The sequence below is a fragment of the Ambystoma mexicanum genome, chromosome 1p (assembly GCF_040938575.1).
Source record: "Ambystoma mexicanum isolate Mex_15411 chromosome 1p, UKY_AmexF1_1, whole genome shotgun sequence".
Lineage (NCBI taxonomy): Eukaryota > Metazoa > Chordata > Amphibia > Caudata > Ambystomatidae > Ambystoma > Ambystoma mexicanum.
Window position 1 is genome coordinate 1,424,932,823 of NC_090921.1, and position 22,865 is coordinate 1,424,955,687.

General features: G+C 46.2%; 1 protein-coding gene across 1 annotated transcript in view; it reads right to left on the reverse strand.

Moving 5' to 3' along the window:
* Nucleotides 1-9,377: 9,377 nt before the first annotated feature.
* C1PH19orf12 (chromosome 1p C19orf12 homolog) overlaps nucleotides 9,378-22,865 on the reverse strand; it is a 216,420-nt gene continuing 202,932 nt past the window's right edge. The window contains exon 3 of the mRNA XM_069607077.1: nucleotides 9,378-21,167. Within this exon, the coding sequence (XP_069463178.1) occupies nucleotides 20,902-21,167 (266 nt within the window). The 3' untranslated portion in view covers nucleotides 9,378-20,901. The remainder of the gene's footprint in view (nucleotides 21,168-22,865) is intronic.

Here is a 22,865-nt window from a genome sequence, read left to right on the forward strand (position 1 = left end):
CCAGGTAGCTAGCTTGCAAATAACATCTAGAGGAATATTTGCAATTAAGGCTGTAGTAGCTCTTACACCTCGAGTAGAATTTTCTCTAGATGTAAAAGGTAAAGCTCTGTTCGACAGAGAGTAACACATTTGGATACATTTAACGATCCATGTAGAGATTGCCAAATTAGAGGCAGGATCCCCTTCCCTACCAGTGGCAATGGAGACAAAGAATTGATCTGGTCTTCTGAAGTGGTTTTGTTTTACATTACGGCTCTCCTAACATATGGTGTATGGAGGCTTCTTTCAGCTTAATTAATAGAATTCCGAAAGAAAGATGGACGTTCTATGGACCGGTTTACATGGACCTTGGAGATTCATTTATGTGCGAAGCAGGGATGTGTGTACAACCACGTTGTCCTTATGAATGTAACAAAATCGGTCTTGAAGTGAGAGCGCCTGCAGTTCACTTACCCTTTTAATCAAAGAAATGGCCACCAGAAAAGCTGTCTTATAGGCGAGAGCCTTAAGCCTAGCTTTGTGCATTGGCTCAAAAGGAGGGCCCATAAGCTTAGGAAGGACGACATTGAAGTCCCATCCAGGTGTTAGATTAGAAATAGGTGAATTACGTCTTTTCACCCTTTCCATGAAAACCTTGATTTCAGAGGTGGTGTAAGCAGAAAGGGCAGCAAGGTCTACCTTCAGTGCGTTAAAATCTAGTCCCAACTCTAAGAGGTGAGTTACGTAAAGGACTATGTGTATGTGTGAACAATCAATTGGGTTGATGTTACGAGTACCACACCAAATGACAAAACATCTCCATTTACTGGAATAACATTGTCTGGTATTTGGTTTATGTGCATCTTTAAGAATATCCATACATCTTTGAGGCAGTTAGAAAAGCCTGAACTCTAGGACTACTGGAGCCAAGCTGCTAAATTGAGCGTTCTAGGGAATGGGTGCAGATTTGTCCCCTGATCTTGGGACAGCATGATGTAGGGGCAAGGCAGTTTCACTCGAGGGCAAAGTGACATTCTCGTGAGATGCGAGAACCATGATTGACAAGCCCAAATTGGTGCTATAAGGATTAGTTGAACTTATTCCTGGCGCATCTTGTGAATTATCCTGTTGAGGAGAGGAGTTGTGGGGTGGGGGAGGAGCGTAAGCAAATTTCCCTGACCATTTGATCCAGAAACCGTTCCCCTTGGACATCTTTTGGGGATACTTGGAGGTGTAGTCTAGGAGTTGTGCATTCTGCAATGTAGCAAAGAGGTTGATGTCTGGATGTCTCCATTCTGTAAAGACGTTGCGCAAAATGTGTTTGTGTAAATGCCACTAATGTTATACAGTTAGCTGAACGTCTATGCTGAGCTCTGCAAGAAGATTGTGTTTGCCTGGAACTTGTTGTGGCACGAGTGCCCATTTCCAAAAGCTTTGGGGAAGCTTGGACAGCCCAAGAGAGCGAGTTCTTCCCTGCTTGTTTATGTAAAACATGGCCGTGGTGCTGTCTGTCAGGACTAGAACAGTCTTCCTTTGCAGTTGTTGAAAAGCTGTTAAGAGCTACTAGTAGTGTTTAAAGACCCAACAGGTTTGTTCGCTACAGATTGTGACCATGTGTCATTTGTTGTCTGGTGGAGAAGGTGAGCTCCCCACCCTGCCAGGGATGAGTCTGCGGTCAGAGCGGCCTCTACTGCAGGGGTCGTGAACAATGCCCCTTTTGGAATGGTTTCCCCTTGTCCACCACTGCAGTGATAGAGTAAGGGCTTTCGAGAAAACCACAAGATCGTACCACTGACCGCTTTGCTTGACACCACTGGCTCGAGAGCCACTCATGCATAGGACGCATGCACACACAGGCATATGGTAACAGAAAAATGAAGGATGCCATCAATCCTAATAGCCGCATTGCCCTCCGTACGGTTATCGACTGGCTACATATTGAAGGATCTGGAACAACATGTTTTGGACCCTTTCGTGGAAGGGGAGACAAGGCTGCCTTCAGTTCGAATTAGTGCTCCCAGAAATTGTTTTACTTGGGTGGGGACAAAGCTTGACTTATTTTCATTGATAGAGAAGCACAGTTGAAAGAGTAGGGCTATAGTCTTTTGGGTGTTCTCTAGACACGCTTGCAGCAGGTCTCCTGTTATGAGCCAGTCGTCTTGATAAGGGTACACCGGAATGGACTGTCTGTGCAAGTGAGCTGCTGTCGCTGCCAGAACCTTAGTAAAACCCCTTGGGGCTGTGGCAGTGCCAAAGGAGAGTACTTTAAATTGATAGGGAGTGTCCTCCATATTGAACCTCAGGTACTTTCTATGCACCTTTCATATCCATGGTGGTCATGTAATCCATATGCTTCAGCGGTGGAATTACCTCCTGCAGAGTTGTCATCCTGAACCTTTCAGGCTTGAAATTGCGGACGCAGATCTAATTCAGGGTGCATGGTTAGATCCTTTTTGGGTACAAGGAAGTATATTGAATACATACCCTTGTTTACCTGATGATCTGGGACAAGTTCTTTCACTCCCTTTTGAAGAAGAGCTTCCACTTCGGCTTGAAGAATAAGGAGATGGTCTGGAGATATTCTTCTTGTCCTTGGTGGGTGGTACTGAGTGGTCTTGAGCAACTTGATACAGTATCCCTCGGCACTGTCTTGAGCATCCACTAGTCTGAAGTAATTCCCTCCCATGCGTGAGTGAAGTATGTTATCAAACCTCCTATTGGAGATGCTTGGGAGGGGACTTGGACTATTTGTTGGCCGGGGTAGGGCAGCCTCTGGCAGCTACATTCCTACCCCTTTAACACGCTGAAACCCCTGTTGTTGAGGAGCTTGCTAGACAGTGGACGATCCTTGATTGGAGTACAAGGGATAAACTCCAGTGCCATAAGAGGCCAGTGCGCATCGGGAAAAAGATTGCCCCCGAAAGGAGCGGTGGGTGTTAAAAACCTTGCGCTGCATGTACGGCTTGCTGGAGATTAGATTCAAAGACTGTAGCGTGTTGTGTTCTTTCTTCGCCAGTTCAAGTGCGCTGTCGACCGTTTTTCCAAACAAAACCAACTCTGCAACCTGCTTGTTGATAAGGGAGGCATGTGTTTCGGGTTTGCAACCAGAGTTCTTCAACCAAGCGTGGCGCTTTAGAAGAGTCCCTTCAGCTAACATTTTTCCAGCTGTCTTGGCAGAGGGCAAAGTACTTTTTAAAAATATTTTGGGTGTCTTGCCATCCTTCTTGAACAATAGAAAGCAGCTGTGACTTGGCTACCAAGGAGGCATTATTCACAATGTGGTTATTATAGGCCGCAAGAGACATTATTTTGACTAAGGAATATCATTTTTTACGGTCCTTCTTGGGAGGAGACTCCACTGATGACAAAGGAACACCTGCACGCTTCCTGTTGTGGTGATCACCAATGAATAAGGAATAGAGTGTTCCCGAATATAAAGAAGGTCCGAAGGAGCAGGCCTGAACATCTTCTCAATGCGGTGGTTAACTGCCCGGGTCAGGGAGAAGTGAGTAAAGAAGGGGCGATGCGCTTCTTTATTGAATTAAGAGGTGGGATTGATTGACTGACAGGCTTTTTCTCTTTGAGGATATCCTTCACAAAGTTAGAGTCAGGCAACGCCTCTTCAGTGAGTATTTTGAAGTGATCCACTGCCTTTTTAACAACATTGTTAAAGAACAGCTGGTCCTCAATAGGAGAAGCATCTCAGGACTGTACGACAGGCATGGCGTCTACAAAGATGTCAGGCTCTGCCTCAGATGTGGGAGTAGTGGACCAAGCCCCCTGGCCATCCGTGACATCAAGCCATGCGTCTGGGTCTTGGGGGTCGGCTCCCTAATCAGGGACATAATATAATTCTTCCGACTGATCATATTGATTCTCTTGAAACATATCCCCTAATGGGTCAGTCAGGTGATATACAAGAGAGGAAGGGTGGAAAACTGAGGGCTGAAGTGTCGGTGACTTGAAGGACCTGTGGTCCTAATCTAAGGGAGGAGTCCTCTTATGAGTTTTTTATCAAATCTGTCAAAGAAATCAATATACTCGGACACCTTTTCCATACATTCCTCCAACATTGTCCAAGTCCCTGTAGTTGAAGTGCCAGGGAGTGGGAAAGCTACCTCCTCTTGAACAGGACCTTTCCGACCCTATAAGGGCTCGGACAGCAAGAAAGAGGCCTTGAAATACCCCCAAGGTAAATCTGGAGGAGCCTGGGGGCCAGAAACATGGGAATCAGGCTGCGTGTACAACGCCTACCTTAATTTAGGGTGAGTTTTACCAGATGACATGCATTTGAAGTGTCGGAAACAGGTGCCAAATATTTGGGGGCAAGCACCCTGGGAAGTTGAAGACTTCAGATGATGCACTAAAAGCGGAGGCGGAAGCGTAGAGTCCAGAGGTTTCGCCGAAGATTTCGAAAAGCCTGCGGGTGCAGTCGTCTTCAACGGTACCATCGAGGGGTAACATGGATTGTGTGCGTTTTGCCTTGGTGTGAGTGTCATGCATGCTGGATGTGGTTCTACCTCTTACGCTCATAGAACAGCTAGACCGTTCTATTCCAAATGGCGGTTGTTCGATACGTTGCCGGGAAAACGACGTCTGTACTTTTCACGTCGCTAACTTCACGTGTATTCTGCTTCGCCACGTGAACTACGGCATTACGTATATAAGCAGCGTGGAAACTTCACTCGCTGCTTCTGATCGAATCATTTGGCGTTGTGTAGCTGAACCTCCGATCTGCGTCCTTGCAGTTTTCCTCAGCTGCTTCCTGGGCCTTCTATTGCGTGTTTTCCGCCACACGCTGATTCCTGGAGCTGTTTGTTCGCGTGCAAATCCACAAGCGCACACTATCTTCAAGCGCGGCTGGCGTGGACTGCGTGAATCCTGTTCGCGTGCAAATCCACAAGCGCACGCTATCTTCAAGCGCGGCTGGCGTGGACTGCGTGAATCCTGTTCGCGTGCAAATCCACAAGCGCACGCTATCTTCAAGCGTGGCTGGCCTGGACTGCGTGAATCCTGTTCGCGTGCAAATCCACAAGCGCACGCTATTTTCAAGCGCGGCTGGCCTGGACTGTGTGAATCCTGTTCGCGTGTAATTCCACACGCACACGTTGTTTTCAAGCGCGGCTGGCCTGGACTGCGTGAATCCTATTCGCGTGTAAATCCACACGCGCACCCTATTTTCTTTGCGGCTGTTCAGAACCGCGTGTACTTTGTTTATACCATAAAAGGGCGCTATTTCCAACTCCTGCACCTGTGATATTAACAGGGGGATTTATTCATTTCTATACTTTTCTCTACGTGGGAAGGAAGCTTTTCAAGGACTGTTGGAAGGTGACAGTGAACAGTACTTTGGACGCTATCCTGTGGCGCATCAACCCGGTATCTAGCGTGAGCCTTGTTCCGTTCGGGATAAGTCTCCCTTACTAATCTTCCCTTCCTTGTCGTTTGTTCTACTTCTGGATTTTCCTCAAGAGACTTCTGCTGGATTCTTCTGCCCTAGACATAAGGTCAGTGTGTGCATTAATGTCAAATACTGTTCTATCAAAGAGAGTCAATTTGGGGCAGTTTCTTATGATACTTTATTTTGTTCTAGGCTGACTTCCTATACATTACCCACGCCCTTTCCAGTGATCCATCTCTCTGCCTGTTTTATCAGTCAGAGAGTTGTATCATTTGGAAGGTCTAAACTTGACTTCACAATTATCAAATCGTGTGAACAGGGATCCGGAAGACCCTACCATCTGTATCCTTTTGAGTACCGTATCCTTTTCAGTCAATACTTTGGTACTTTATGACAGTGAGCGTGTGAAACCCGGTCACCAGTGGCGGATATCCAAATAGGTGTGCTTTTTGCATGTAGCTGTAACACTATTAACATAGCTTTCTTCGTTCTCTTGCACGTATATCAAGTCTCAGAGCCAGGTCTGTAGGGTGGGAGCCATTCTAGACTTCCAGGCCTGAAGTATGTTTCTCTTGGCTACCGCTCCAGCAATGGCAAAGAATCGGCGGGCTTTTGAGGCCTTACCTATGTCCCCCAGCAAGTATTTCTGTGGCGTGGCCAGAATGTTCACACCAAGCATATCACTAGTCAGTCTGGCTACGTCTTCCCAAAAGCTCCTAACGGGGGGGTGGGGAGGACTGGGGCAGTAACAATACATGTGTATGGAATTTGCCGATTTTGTATGACATTTGGGACATGTTACTATTTTGGTGGAATCAAAATTGGAGATTTTATTCGGGGTTATGTGTAGGTGATTTAGCATTTTAAATTGAATCGGTCTGAAGTTGGAGTTGATCGAGATAGATTAAGTGTATTGGCAGTACTTGGCCCACTGGGGGTCTGCTATAGAAATGCCTAGGTCTCGTTCCCACCTCTGTCTCAGTGTTTTTGGACAGAGTGTGCTTCTGAACAGCTCTGTATAAACTAGAGATGTTACCCGTAAAGGCCTCCTGAGCCATGACCTCTGTCAGGAATTGGTGTACATGGGGGGCCTCTGGGAATGTGGGCCACTTGCATTTGCAGGCCACCCTAAGTTGGTGACATTGCACTATCGTGGTGAGGCCTGCTCCCACTTTATTCTGCACGTCTGTCAAGGACGCAAATTTGCCCTCTGGGTAAAGGTCACCCAGCAGCATTTCTCTATTAGGGTCCCATTTACGTTGTAATGCTGTGTCAAAATTGGGCTTTAGATCGGGGTATTGCCACAGGGAGTTGAATCGCCATTAGGGGTTCTCGCATCCCACCCTGTTGAATAACCTAGTCCAGGCACGTAGCGCTGAGTTAACCGGGTCAATCTCTCCCGTGTCGCTTTTGCATATGGCTTCACTTGTACGTTCACGGGAGCGACGGCAAACTTCTCTGCGTGTACATGTGCAGGTTTCTCCGCCATGTCTGACAAGTACTTCGTGAAGTGTGCCTGTGCAGTGTCAAAATATATTACAAAATCCGGGGCCACCAACCCCCCCATATCGTACCTTTCGCACATCTTGGGCCACTGACAACTCACTGTTCTCCCACCCCAGAAAAATTGGAGACGATTTTCTGCAATTTTTGGAAGAAGTCTCTGCCAGGCCATATGGGGTGCCACAGAACAGGTATAATAGTTTCGGTACCACCACCATTTCGAGCAGAGCCACACGCCCGTACAGGGATATCGGGAGTTTGTCCCAAACTTTTAGCTTATGTTCTTAATGTAGTAAGTATGGGCCGATAGCCATTATTATACCCAAATAATCGATCTGAAGTGGGTTACCACTTAAAACCGGACATAGCTTGTGTCTGTACAGTGGTTGCGTTAGTGGGATGATTTCAGACTTGGGCTGGTTAATTTTGTATCCAGAATACGTCGAGAATGTATTTATCTCCTGCATTATCGGGGGTATGCGAGTTTCCGGATCTCTAACATATAGCATTGTGTCATCGGCATACAGTGAAAGGAGTTGGAGAGACCCTCTGGTACGAATGCCTTTGTACGTGTGCTTGTGTCTTATTTTGCCCGCCATAACCTCTATCGCAAGCGCAAATATAATAGGGGACAGGGGGGCATCCTTGACGGATGCCCCTGCCCATGTTGAAGGAGGGTGACAGTGTTTTATTCGTTCCGATTGCTGCCGCCGGGTTCTTATACAATAAACGCATATAGCACATGAACATTGGGCTAAACCCCATTTTACCCAGGATAGAAAACATAGTTCCAGGACACAGAGTCGAAAGCTTTTTCAGTGTCCAAGGTGATCAAAGCCGCCTTAGCATTTGATCCAGCTGTGAGGGGATGCGAAAAATCGTCGAAGATTCAGAGCCATGGAGCGGGTAGGAATAAAGCCTGATTGATCTGTATGAACGAGTTTGTTCATATGCGGAGTAGACGGTTGGTGATGACCTTAGCATATATTTTAGCATCTGTGTTAATTAGTGATCGGGGGCGGTAAGAAGCAGGGTCCTGAGGGGGTTTGAGGTTTGAACAGGTCAGTTATCACCTTCTTCATGGTGTCTGGCAGTTCACCTCTCACACACCTACAGTAACTTGGGAGCCAACTGTCTTGAACGCTTTGTAAAGTTCGGCTGGGATGCCGTCCGATCCTGGAGTCTTGCCTGTTCGCAGATCCGAAATGGCTTGTTCTATTTTGTCTAATGTTAAGGGACCCTCTAGCAGTGCCTTGTCTGAAGTGCACAGCTTGGGCAATGGGAAGGAGTCCATGTATTCCTGGACCTCTTCCAGAGTCACTGTGTTTGCAGTGTCCCCATGCGGAGGTAAGTATTAGAATGGAGCCCGGGGTTATCTTCTGAGCAGGCACAATGACACTGACCCCTTCCACATTCCCTATCAAGTAGTCAGCTGTTATACGGCCAGTCAATGGTGTTCATATGCTCACTGCTGGTGCCCCGGCCCACAACGGGGTGTTTATTGATGGGCTGCCACTCCGTGCCTGGAGAGTTCCACGTACCTGATGATGTGGAGAGAGAAATGGGGGAGGGGGGGCTCTCCCTCAACCCGGCTGGCCGAGCCGCTCGCACACAGCGCACATGGTGGCCTCCGGGTAGGGGAAGCCTGCTTCATTCACCAAAATGTCTTTCCGGCTGCCCTGTCCACGCCGTCCCTGCCGGCCAAGATGGCAGGAGTTCTGTGCAGGGACCCGGCGGCCTCGCACCTCACCATCCAGCTGCTCCTCCCCGGGTCCTATGTGCCTTCTCCGCCTGGGAGAAAGGCCAGGAGCGCCAATCGGAAGGGGGAGGGGAAGTGCTCGAAGATTCCGCTCCACGTCTGGGAGACCTGCGGGCTCCTATGCCCCGATTTGCACCAGAGACACAGGGTTTTATGAGATTGCAAGGGTGTCCACAGGTGCTCCAACGCCTCTGCTGTTCGGAACTTAGGAACTCAAGATTTATGCAGCACGGCGCAGATACACACACAGGCAGCCATCACCGCTGGCATCCAACAACGCCCCCCACCCCCAAACAAGTATAAAACAATACAATTGTTAAAAGGTTTTGTATAAACTAATTGAATGGAGCCATTTGTCCATCTGAAAATCACGTATCTTGGCAGGACCTTTTTTGTAAAATATGATCCAACACACTATTTTAAGAATCCAATATCTGAACTTGGGTAAGGAATAACCACGAGATTTTATGATTTACATATTATTCCAGAAATACAACTGCAAATAGAATCAATGTGTTTAAACTCAGATTTCTGTCACAATGAAGACATCGATTTGGTTTCTGACTTGCTATTAAATAGAAGAATTAATTTACTTTTTGTAAAGAATTTGTGCATTTGAAAGTACTTTTGTTTTAGCTTGTAAAACTGAATGAACATACATTTTTTCCAGTGCCAAGGTATTAGATACATACTGTGAAGTTATCCGTCACATTGAAAACCCATTTTTCCATGAAATGCTACATAAGATCTTTATTATTTAAATTCCACAGCACAGCACAATTCTCCAGCAAGTGACAGAAAAAAGTAGTATGAGGTATACAAATTACTTACAAACAAGTTACTTGCAGTTTTAGGGATTTACATAGAAAAATAATGTTGAGGTTAGTACACTTGCAGCAATAGAACAAACAAAAACACTTCACACCACCCTGTTCATTCCCACCAAAAGGAGAGAATATCTCATGGGGCTGCTAATGAGAAGGGGAGGAGACTTCCTCAATGGGGTCCTTGAACTGAAAGAAAATGCTAATTTGGGTGTGCCTGACACCAACTGCCCAGGAAGACAAGCCCATGTGACTCTCTAGCCCAGCCAAGACAAACCATTTTGTGTATTCAGAGAGCCCAGAAAATATTGTTTTGGGAAAAGACTTATAAAATATTGTACCGAACTGACAAAAATATGGAACTTAGAGATTATTCAAATGAAAATATTGTTCACAAGTAGAGACTACTCTGGAAATTCTGCGACTTTCAGAGACTGAACCACGAAAAAAGCTCATATTCTAGCAATTGTGATTATGTCAGGAACATGAACATTTCCAGGAATATGCCCAGATGGTATGTGTATGCATGTGTAAAAATTGGTACAGAACTGACACTGAGTAACCTCCCAAGAGCACGAAAAATTGTCATTTGTAAACCAAAACTCGTAGGTAGGAAGAGGCGGCTTGGACAGAAACGTACCTTAATAATACATATTTACATGACAGATTGACTAACAAGTTGTGCATAATGGAAATATGTTTTTGGGACAAATTGATTTCCTGGGTAAAAGCAAAGGAGAGGGATTTTCTCTGGACCCTAAACACTGTCACTCTGACACATGATGACACATCATGACCATGACACACTGTTCCTTTCTCAAATCAGGAGAGGGGGAAATTCTCTGACCTATCAGATCCTTAGAGGGTTGTGCATGGTATAATCAGCCTCACCACCCCTTTGGAAGATGGATAAATAGGGACGGTTGAGGACCAAAAAAAAGGACACACACATTCACTCATCACTGATCTACCGGCGAAGCGCTGTGCAGGAAGAATCCAGACCCCATCTCTAGACTCCAGAACCAGACTCCAGAACCCTGAAGCAGAGGCCTGAAGCAGAGGCCTAACCCAAAAAGCTGAACACTTTTCAGCAGGTCTTTAAAAATCTTTTAACATGATTTTAACCCCTAAACTTCCACGGGGCCTAATCAATTCAACAGCCTGGATGTGCTGTGTTGGCTACCTCTGACCAAGAACCCTTGCTAGAACCCAAGATCCAGACCAGTCCAGGAGAGCTGTAACCTAGAACCGTCAGATCCAGTCCAAGAGGCTGTGCAGAGCAGAGTGCCTTGCTGAGAGCAGTCCAGGTGTCCTGAATCCCGTTCGGTGGCAAGCGAATTCCAGCCAAACCTTTGACCAGATCTTTGACGGGCCCATTCCATTCCAAAGCCATAGTAGTGAGTATTTAGCATAGAACTGTCCATAGTCATCTCTTAGTATTAAGTAATCCCCTCCAAATCGTGCCAATATATCCATAACTGCATTATAGGATCTCTTTTGTCTATCCTAAATCTTTCTCTCATCCACATAATCCTGTGATAATTGTAGTGATAATCATCTTGGCGCTAATATATATTTTCTGGAGAAAGGCAATTGTCTCAGGCAGATGGAAACCATCCAGAGGCGCCTCTGGATCGGAGGATGTGCTGTCCGTGTAGTTTGAGGTTCCATAGACTCTCTAGTGTTAAGAAATCTTTGTTCCAAATCTACAACAGCGCATCTTTCATTTTGAAATCTTGACTCTTGATAAAAATCAAACTTTCCTAAAACCTCTAACTTTTGAACCGCACATGCTAGGAACAAAATTTAAATGTCATTTTGAAGCTAACATCTTCAGCTTTCAAACAAACTAAGAACCGCATTCCTTATAGTTTTTCCGTAATCGCATTTCTTGTGCGCTGAAAAGTTGCAGCGAATTTGCATTTGGCTCGATTTCACCACATGTAAAAACAGCTATTTCTTGCTTTCAACTTCTGAATTTCGTTTTCCATCTGCTAATCATCCAACAATCATTGCTAGTGTTGACCTGACCCAATCCAAAGCAACTCACACTAGTTCTGAATCTCATTTAGCGAATTAAAATCATTTTTAGCATTGTCCCATTCATTTCAAACCACAATTAAAAGCAATTGACCTGTTTAATATCATTACTGTTCTCTCTAAGCTTGCTGGGGGGAATCGGGATTGAAACTGCAATTGTTGATTGTTATTCCTGAAACCTGTGTGCCCTCATTCCATCTCTTCATGTTGCATATTGGGGGGAGTGAGTAATAACAGGGGAGGGGGGTAAGAGTGATCACATTGTCTTTGGTTAAATTCATATCAAGTTTAGTTCTGTGTTGCATTCTTTCCTATCATTGCATTTCCTTGAACCCATACAAAGATATTCTCTGCTACATTATTCTTCCTATTCCTCCTCCTAATTGATTATAGATTGTAATATTACCCATTGCTGATCATTGCATACATATTCATAAGTGTGATACTCAGATATTATTCATATATATATTATATATATAAAAAGTGAGATATATATTGTTCAATTCTTCAAATAAATCTTTAAATTTGCAAAACAAACCTTCTTCTTGGTTCAGTGAGACCGGGGGGGATTCAAAGAGAGGGGCGTTATATAAGGGTACATCATCCAGAAATAAAAGAACTTTTGACATAAAAATATATAAATAAGGGTTTCCATTGGCATCCCATACTAGGCATTGAATTAGTTGGAGTGCTGGATTGAAACTACTTACAGGACATCCAAACGACTCCACCCCCATTCGTCAGAGAAGCCCAGATTAGGATAAAAGGCAGGTAGCACCACTTAAGGATACCGGTGAAACGTAGAGGACACTTGCGGCAAAAACAAGGTATCACACCTGAGAAAGCGAGCCTCCTCCTGAAACACCAAAAAAGGTGGCCTACACAACAGAGCACAAAGTACACCCTGCCTTCTAGCTGGTGTGATGGCCACAAGAAAGGCAGTCGTGATAGTCAGAATCTTCAAAGGAACATCCTCCAGTGGCTCAAAGGGAGGCCCTTGAATGGCCTTGAGTAGCAGGGGAAGATCCCAGGGAGGCAAGCCCGAAACCACCACAGGCCGACACAACGAGAACCCCTTCAAGAGCCTAGAGACCAGAGTGCTGTCCTCAACCCCCTTCCACCCAACCAGAAGAGCCCGAACAGGCCCTGGTAGCAGCCCATTGGGCCCGCAAGGAAGACATTGCCAGGCCCAGGTCAACGTCGTCCTGCAAGAACTGCAGCACCTCCTCAAGAGAGCAGGCAACCCCACTGGAACCATGCTGAGCGCACAAGCCTGGAAACACAGCTCCATGCCTAGTGTACGAGTTATCCGTGGATGGTCACCTGTACTCCTGGTTAGAGTCCACCACACCTATGGAGAGCTCCTTGGGCCTAAGCCTGCCCCTTCAACTTTCAAGACCCCAAGCAAACCCAGTCTCCAGAGCTGGAAGTAGTACTGTGGCCAGAACCCATGGCAGAGAAAGGCCCGACCCCCACTGCCAACAACAAGGGAAATCCGCTCCTGCTCAGCCAGATGGGAGCGACCAGAATCACCACACATTCAGGTCTCTAATCTTGACAAAGACCCAGGGGATCAGGGGCAGTGGAGGAGTGGTTGGAAGGGGGTCTACGCTGGGAAACACTGGCCACGAAAGGAAAACGCATCTACCCCACACACCTCCAGACAAGGAAATTGGGAGCAGAACTGGGCTACCTGAGCCATCTGGTGGAAGCAAACGAATCCAACCACAGGACTCCCCATTTCATGCTGAGAAACCTAAAGACGTCCTTCTGCAGCACCCAGTCCCTGGACAGGAACACCCTGCTGAGCCTGTCCACCACTGTGTTGTGCAGACTCTCAATGTGAACCGTCTTAGTCGTTAGATGCCGCTCGGCCCAGAACCTCAGGGTTTTCATCAGGGCCCCCAGTGGCCGGTACCAGCAATCCCACCCAGTCTCTTGATGTAGGACACAGTCGTGATATTGTTGGTCTGCACCACCACGGCCCTCCCCCACAGAGAAGGCCAAAAAGCCCTGAGGGCTGCCATTTCCCACCAAATGGACAAGTGAGAGGACTCCAAACTCCTTCATTCACCCTGGTAGGACAGGCACCCGAACTGCCCAAGCCGCACTGGCTGGTATCCGTGGTACCAGTGATTGGCCAGGGTTGGGACAGGGGAAGGGAGGGGAAAGCCCTTCAGGAGGATCCCCGGCCTCATCCACCACCTCAGTGCCCGCCACAGGAAGGAGAGCATCAGAAGATAGTGATCAAATTTGTAATCAAGTCCTACTCAGACTCCCTTCTGTACAGGTGAAGATGATCCAAGAGAGGGCGCAGACAAAGATGGGCCCAAGGCACCAGGAAGACCAAGGATGCCATGTGACTCAAGGACGTGAGCAACTGCCTTGCTGGCGCCTGCGATCTGGCTAACAGACAATAGTAGTCACCAGGTTGGCAGCCCTGTCCACCAGCAACAGAACCTTGCCCCCGGCCCCCGTCCAAACAGGGCACCCATAAACTGGAGATCCTGGGATGACGATAGATGGGACTTGCACCAGTTGATAAAAAACGCCCAAGTCCTGGAGAACCTGACATGTCCGATGCAAGTGGACCTGAAGGCGGGAGGTCGAGGGCGCTGTCAGCAGCTATTTGTCCAGGTACAGGAAGACCTAGACCCTTTGATGATGCAGGATGTCCAAGACGGGCTCCAAGATCTTTGTAAAAATCCTGGGCGCAGATTTAAACCCAAAAGGGAGGGCTCTGAACTGGTAAGGCACCCCCCACCACACCGAGAAGCATAGGAAGCACGGATGAGGTCCCCAGATGGGAACATGGACATAGGCATCCAGGAGATGGAGACGCCAATTAGCACCCCCCCTCCGGAACAGGGGGATAACCCGCTGCAAGCATTAGATCTTGAAGTGGCAGATTAAAATGTGACAATTCAGCTTCTTTAGGTCGATGATTAAGCAAAACGTCCATGCCTGGTTTGGGAAGCAAGAAGATTATTGCATACAAAGCTTGGCCCCTCTTGTGACGAGGGAACATCCTTTCCCAGAGGAAATCCAAAATAACCAACCGCATGGCTGGCCGCTTAGCCAAACGCCAGGGCAGGGGCATCCTGCCAACTCCCAAGGGTACTGAAGGGGTGAGGGCGGAGCTGAACACCAGGCAGAAGGCACACCGCACAGTCTGGTTCGCCCAAGGATCCCTGGACAACAGAGTCAAGCCTTCCAGAACCCTTGAAGTCACCCCCCTACCAGCATGGTGTCAGGACTTCGGCTACTTGCCGCCAGGGGATGGGCACCCACACTTAGGAACCCAGCAGGCCCTCTCCCAGCCAGACCTACGTGCATCACAGCGAGCGGCCGAGGTTTAAACTGGTCAGCTCATTGTGAGAAAGGCTTCAGATCAGGCTTTCTTACGAAACTTTCCAGCACGCTTATCCGCCTTGTGCACTGCATCTTTCAAAGAGTATGCCCCTTGAAAGGAATCTTCAGGGCAACCGTCTTCTGGTGCAAGTCCGTTTGCCAGTCTCGAAGATATAAGTACCGACGACCAGCAACAACAGAACCCTTCGTCATGGCCACAGCCTTGACCCTATCATAAGCTAAGTCCAACAAGAAATCCTGCTGACAGCGGAAAGTCTGGATGTGGGGCTTCAGGTCTCTGAGGCCTCTGAGACAGTCCACAGGCCATCAAATGCCATCTCAGCAGTATTGGATGAATACGTAGCAGAGTGCAATGACACGTGAGCCCCTGCAAAGGCCTTCCATGAGGACGCCATCTGGCTTCCTGTGAGCCCCATCCTTACTGGCCGTCTCCGGGGCCATGGAAGAGCGAGCTACCAGGCTTGGGAGAATATCATCAACATGCACCACCTGAGGCAGGAGCTTCTCTTCACCCTGAAGAGGGTACAGTTTGGCTAGGAAACACAGAATGGCAATGCGGTCAGGCTCCTTCCAAGCGGCCAATACTGCCTCCCTATCTTTAGTCAGAATCAGGAGGCCAGCCTTCAGGTCTTTCTTAAACCACGCAGGAACAAACCTGGGAGCCCCATTCACAGGTTTAGAAGCATGATCCACACACACAGCCCTCCCCATCCCTGGACACAGGGAAGCAAAAATAATCAATCGGAGGAGGAGGAGGAGGAGGAGGAGGAGGAGGAGGAGGAGGAGGAGGAGGAGGAGAAAGACGGCCTGGAGGGAGGGAGGGAGAGCAAGCCCGGGCCCGTCCCCTGCAGCCGCTGGACTGCAGCTCCTGAATAGCCTTTTGAAACACTTATAACAGTTGCTTCTAAGACCATTCAACTATCCGCTTAGAAGGCCTCTCAGAAGTGGACGGGGACGAAGAGTAAGCATGCACCCAGTTTAGGGCGATTTGCTCAAATACATTTCCTCGAAGGAGCGTTCATCTAAAAAAAAAAAAAAAAAAAAAGTTTAAAAAAAATGTTTTTTAAATTCGTCAGTTTGATTTTGACATATATGTGAGGAGGGGATGGGGGGGGGGGGGGGAGACCCCTCATGCAGATCCCCCCTTAAACCTCCTACATTGTTCCCCTAAACCCACCCATATATATATATATAACAAAATCTGTTGCAAATTCTCCCATTTCCCATATTTCTGCATGCAGGCAACACAAAAACAACCAACCCACCCCCCCACTGCAGGGACCAAGAAATACAAAAATGCATGGGAGCCGAGAGAGCACCATGGGTGGGGGTGGCCTCAGTATCAGACCGCCGCCATGGCAACACCCACCAGAAGACAGAATGGGCTGGCAGCCCAGCCCAGCCCAGCCCCCCCCCCCCCCACCCCAAGTCCTTATTGCAAGCCTGTCCAAGCAGAGCCTGCCAAGCAGCCAGGAGCTGCCCCCGCGGGAGGCCTCCAAGCCAGGGCATACACTGGACACCGAGGCCAGAGCCCAGCAGGGCCTGTGCCTTCATCGCAAAACGTCATGGTACTTACGGGACCCGAAGCTTGTCAGGGACCCCAGAGTGCCCACCGGAGGAGGACACCAACGAGCTTGGCAGCATGGACCGCCTCCGGCACTGAAACAGTGCCCCTTCAAGCCAGGCAAGAGGCCCGTCTGGTGAGCGCTGCGTGATATTCCCCAGCAAGGGGCAGGACCTAACGGGTTTAGAAATAAAGAAAGGATTCCTGAGAAGATGGGACACCTCACAAATAAGTACTGGAACGAGGAAGAGAGACGCAGAAAATAATGGGAGTTGAAACACAGACACCCAAAACAGACACACTGGGTGGAGCACTTGTATACCTACATTGCCTACTTCAGCACCACCATTGAAATCAGTTGCAATTTAAAATGAGCTCCTATGAACATCAGTTCTTAACTGGAATCTTAAATTTCAAATGCGTGTGGCTCACTTTCAGTTACACCCAGTACAAACAGAGCTTGACCCTCACCTAATTTACATACAAGTGGTTCTTGGTTTATGCTAAAGAGTGCATTATGCAACATATCAAAAAATACCAAAAAATAAAAGCCAGCAGGAAATAAAGTTATGCAGCCAATTATCGATATAATCTTCCTTAAGATTATACCAAACAAACCACCCAAACAAAAAGACAAACCGGGAAAAATTGAATGAAGTAACAAAGGTGGCATCTACGGTTTCTACTTTTGAGTAAGATCTACCTAACTAGGCTTCCTAACGACCTGCTACTGAATCTGAAAGCTTAGGACAATGCATCATCATTACCCAGGGACGGTCAGAGTGCAACTGATTCCATCTTGTGGAACAGAAGCCTGCCTGCCTGCCTGCCATGCAACCAGCCTCCTGTGTGAGCTCCTCTACTGCCACTTGGATATTTAAGACAGAGGTTTACAAACGTGCTTGCAACTACACTGGTAGGGTTTACCTTCACTTGCTGTGTTCTACACATTTACTCACTCATTGATGTTACCAGATACGAACCTCAGCCCATCAACAAGTCCTCCTTTTTCACAGTTTTCACCCTCCATGTATACTTTATTTATATGACCAGTTGGCTGGATTATTTGCTGTATCCATATTTAAGCAAGATTTCAGCTAGATTTTACTTATTCTTCCTACAGGTATTTGGTATTTTGGAAATGCTGCAATACAATGCACATTATTTACAATAGAAGAACAACCTTTTTGTGGACATAAATCAAGGGTTGCATCATGTGTTGGATTTTGTCTACTGGTCTAAAAGGAGCTGGTACAGCTACTGTAGCCTACCGCAGGTTTTATACCGCATTGCCTGACAGCAGCAAAATAAAACTCGTAAGTGAAAAAACGCACACACCCTCTCTCCATCATGGCAAGAAAAACAAACAAGCCAAAACCACATTATTAAACGGAGCTCTTTACTAGATGGGTTCTAAATGACGCACATACTTCATGGATGTTAAACTAGTTAAGTCATTTATTTTTTAAATATTTTTCAACTCGAAGCACAAAATAGTTTCTATTCAAGTAATATATAGTAAGTACATTTCCCTGTATACTGTATCTGTATTCATGCTTTGGCACGAAGAAAGGTGGGGAACAAGATCTTTTTATAGTCTCACTCTAGATGTATCATCACCATAAACCACTTGTGCATTTAAGTCATAACGCTTATTGCTAAGGAACTCTTCTAAAACTATATATCAGAGGGCAACATAGGTTTTCCCATTCGACCAATTAGTGTACAATAACTACAGAACCCTGTAACGGGCACAAATTGTTCTTCACCACGAATTATTTCCTGTAATTGACCAGAAATTCAAAATTCTGAATTCTTTTTTTATGTAGTGTCAAAAAATAAATACAGGTGCGAGATGCCATATGATGCAATGACTTTGCCACCAGAACCTCTTGGTGGCACCATAGAACCATACCACAGAGTCTCACGCAGAAAGAGCATATTACTTAACGCGAGCACTGCTGTACACATTCATTTCCACTGCCACGTTCAGATGTTAAACGGGATCTAGCACCGAATAGAAAGCAACACTTTTCGACCAGCAAAAAGAGAAATGTACATTTCTCGAAATAATGTGTTGGGGTGCATTTAACCTCAGTAGCCAGTACGGCCTTGATTTAAGAGACCTCGTTGAAGCAGTGCCTCCAGTACCTTCTAAATCTACCTGCCTGCCAGAGAATCTGCCCAAGGCGCTTTGGGTCTAGGGCAATCACTTGTGGCAGCCAGTGTGAGCTGCTAGGTTTGCCTAGAGTTGCCATGCACAGCAATCCAACCATCAAAGGCTGACCTGTGCAGTCCTTTATGCACGTTGTCAGTCTCCTACCCTCCTCCAGAGCCCCCGCACTCCATGGGAGAAATGCTGATGGCTCTTCGTGCTTTAGTAGGCGAGTCCGAGAAGGGTCCACCACCAAATCGGAGCTGGCAGTGTTGATACATTTGCTAATTCACCCATCAGCTCCCTTCCGCCACACATTCAACTGTGTACTACACATTCAACTGTGTATTTGTTAACAATACGTTTGATGCAGAATTGGGGGGGGGGCACTTCTGGAGCAAACTAAGGGCCATACTTGGCAGGAGGCGGCAGCAGAATAAAACTGAGACTGAGCGCACTCCAATTCAACAAATAAGTCAGTTTCTAATAAACCTGCTGTCCAGACATACCAATATGCCTCAAACATACACTTTGCCAAATTGTCATCCCGACAAATGTATAATCAACATTATATGGAATATTACAGTCTTCTCACATCTTTGCCTGTTATTTATCACCAGTTTTAATGTCAAGTGCTGTTGGATGAAATCATGGTACAGATTTCCAAAACAGCCTAACCGATAAGCCACACATCTGTGTAAACCTATTTTGTGTTTGCACCGACTATTTAAAAAAACAGGCACCAGGTTTTTTTTTTTTATAAAAAGACTCTTCCAGACCGACTTCAACAAACAGGAGTGATACGTGGGCAGGTGGTTTTGTGGTGCAGGTTGTGAGATCCAACGCTGTAACCACCTCCAGCGGCCAACTTCCAAGGAAGGTGTAGTACGGTTAGAGGAGAGAGTCTAACGTGTTTTAACCGCTATAGAAGGGTAATGTTTATTTCACCCAATTGGAAACCAGCAGTGCATCTGGAAGGATTTACAAAAATGAAGTGCTACGTTAACGCCAAATCAGTGCCGTTTTTAGGCAAGATACAGGTATGCTTAAGTTATGGTGGAATTACTTACAAGGCAGCAATGTGCAAGGCCATGGTGGTGAAATAGCACACCGAGAAGGCAAGTGGCTTCCATTTTCTCATCTTGTCTGCAATCTCTGTTGAGTGAAGCCTGTTTACCAATATCCTACATGGCTTCTTGCAACACAGTTAGAACTTACAAAACAAACTACCTTCCTCACAAAATCAATTGCAGACAAATGCAATGTACACTACAAAGAATGCAGTGTAGAAGTCAATGCTACTTTAGTACTTAATGGATGCATTTTTGGGTATATGTCGAAAACATGACACCATTATTGTGAGTCATAAAACAACATTTTACCACGTTTCATCCAAATAATACATGGCGTTGGGTGATTAATGTGGGTGAGGGCTGCGGGGGGTCTCGCCCTGCAATTATTTTCGATTAAATGTGCAAAATAATCGTTTTTAAAAGTCTGTTTTCGGATTCACAGTATTAAAAAAAAAAATTCTATCTACGTGATTACATCATTTTTTTTTTAACATCTAATAAAAGATTCCATTCCAATATAAAAAAAATATATTTGTCCGAACCAGCAGAGTTCTACAGTGATGTTTGGATTTTGTGAACGATTTAGGCAAGTTGCTCTTTTCCAAGGCCATACAATTTCATAATAACCAGTTTTTAAGTGCTTTGGTTCACATTGAAAAAGCCATTCATATCTCCTGCTAGAAAAGTTGAGAGACACCACACAAATCAAACTAAAGCAGAGTTGCCAACTGCTCCCAGGACCACTTAAGCACACTTACCCAATTCGGGCGTAGTAACATGCTAGCTAGCACTTGCAACTATGGGGCAACAAGTTCTAGCATGATCAGCAGTTGGCTAACTATTAAGGTCCTCCCGGTAACATGGGTGCAAATGCAAACCACATAAAGTACAGTGTATAATTTTACTGAAGTGGCACACTGTTGAACATATGCATTTATGCAATTTGATCTTATATTTTTCTCCCCCACACCGACTTTTTCCACAGAGTCCAGAAGAACACGCGATTCCTTGTGGGTTTTGGTTTGCACGTAGATGGGCACTAAATGCTCTACAAATTAGTCAACTCCACTTTTTGTTCGAATAATGCCATTATGAGGGAAAACGCATTGCAGGAACACAATTGCAATTCCAAGGACACCCTTAACCGCAAACTACAAACTGTATCATCTATGAACATTTCCCAGAATGCGTGGGGACTAGAGCGTTTCTCCGTGAGTTGCAAGGCACACCGTTAGTCTCCATATTGGACTTCAGCGTTCAGCTGTTGGGTCACATACTTTACTAGCGCTGCTGCCACCATTTGTTTCAGACTGGAATTCCCCATTACAATCAAAATCAACTCTGTAGCATCCGTCCAATCCAATCTGCTGATTATGTTTGAAACTTCATCATAAAGCCTCTCCTTTTGACACGGAGGTAATTCCATGATAATCTGTGGTAAAGGTTGGAACTGGCCGCTGCTCATCCAGGCGCCGAAAACACCACCCACTGCACCACCTAAACAAGAAAAGACGACAACAATTAAAAAGGGAACAATTCATCAAAGGCAGTGGGCAACCTTTGGACCGCCAGCTGTTTTGGCAGCTCCCATCAACCGTAGCCGATCTAGTCAATGGTGGGAGAATCGAGGGAGTTGTGGCTGCAGCATCTAGGGGGATGTCGCTTACTCACCACTGCTCTACACCCTCGACTCAGACCACCAGACAACATGGAGACCATGCAAATGGAAGTTGTATGCAGTATAAATACCAGTAACATAACATTACATTTGTGGTTTTACTATGTATTACAGGAAAATTCAAAACCAAGTAGCCATAGCTGCCTACAAAGTAAAAAAAACTACTAATGTAAAGGCAGGTTTTATCCACCAATTTTTAGAATAGACACGAGAGTACACAATGTAAAAAGAAAATTGAAATAACCGACAGCTAATAGGAAAGCATCTTTCAGGACACCATCTTGTATTAAAACAGCTAACAAATTAGTGTCGGAAAGAGATCCAATTCACAAGGGAAAAGATTTAAACTGTACCTTGTTAGAATTATATTGCCTTTATTTTGTCACAAAATGGAAAGGAAATTTATATTTTCAAAACAAATACAAGTCAATTACTCAGAAAGATGTATTTTATACTGTTGAGGGTCCACAATCCTAAAAGTACCATACTGCTAAGATCAGATAACAGTTTTTAAAATGTTATAAACGAATAATGTGGTTCTATTCAGCACTGTGCCCGTCCCAACACATGAGCCTACGTCAAGGGTAAAGTGATTACCATTTATCAATCTTGCCGAAACACAAGTTGCTTATGGCAAGTAAGTCTTCTGTTAAGAACAATTGTTACTATACAAGTAACCTGTTCGTATAGCGGATTAGCATTTGCTAACTGGGATGACTGCATATATTAAGAGATTGTCAAGCTTAACATAATCGAACCAACAAATACCTTTAAAATTAAGAGTTTGTGAGTTTACAAGGGACCAGTGAGGTCCCAACTCCTGGTAGCTATGGTGCTGCTGCACTAGCGAGGCTGCCAGTAAAGTCTTGATTGTCTTATAAATGCTTGGGGCGGCGCTTTTGAAAATGAGCCTGCAACCAACGGTTCCAGGTGGCAACTGATGAGCTTTGGTGACGCTCGGGATAACGAGTGACCAGGCTCCCCTCTACTGCGGCGATGATTGCATTATACATCCAAGGAAAGAGGAGCTTTCCCTTTCCCTGGGCTGAGTCTCTGAAATGGTAGCAGAGGACTATCCACATGTGACCAGGGGTAAATCGGGCCCAACAGCAACAGTCTGGAGGAGCAGATGGTAAGGCACTGGTAAGAATAAAAGTAGAACAGTATTGAGTGGCACAGGCCAGGACGGACTAGATCTGAACTGCGGTCCCAGTGGGTCCCGAATTATGTTCCCCCGAGGTTGGTAAACGGGTGGATGCGACTGGCTGGGAGCTAATTGGGAACGGTGGGGGGGGGGGGTGTGATTGGGGAGGAGGTCCGACAAATACCTTGCCCGGCACTGCTGGTCCTAGAGAGGACACAATAATGCAAATCAGTGGAGTAGAGTTTTATAGTATGGACAATTTTAGAGGAGAGTCTGAGCCATGCATCTAAAACGCAAAAAGGGGGTCGGGCGTAGGTTCCGGATCAAACCATCAGGCCCAGTCAGTCTCAAGTGGACCGGGTTCTCCTTGCTC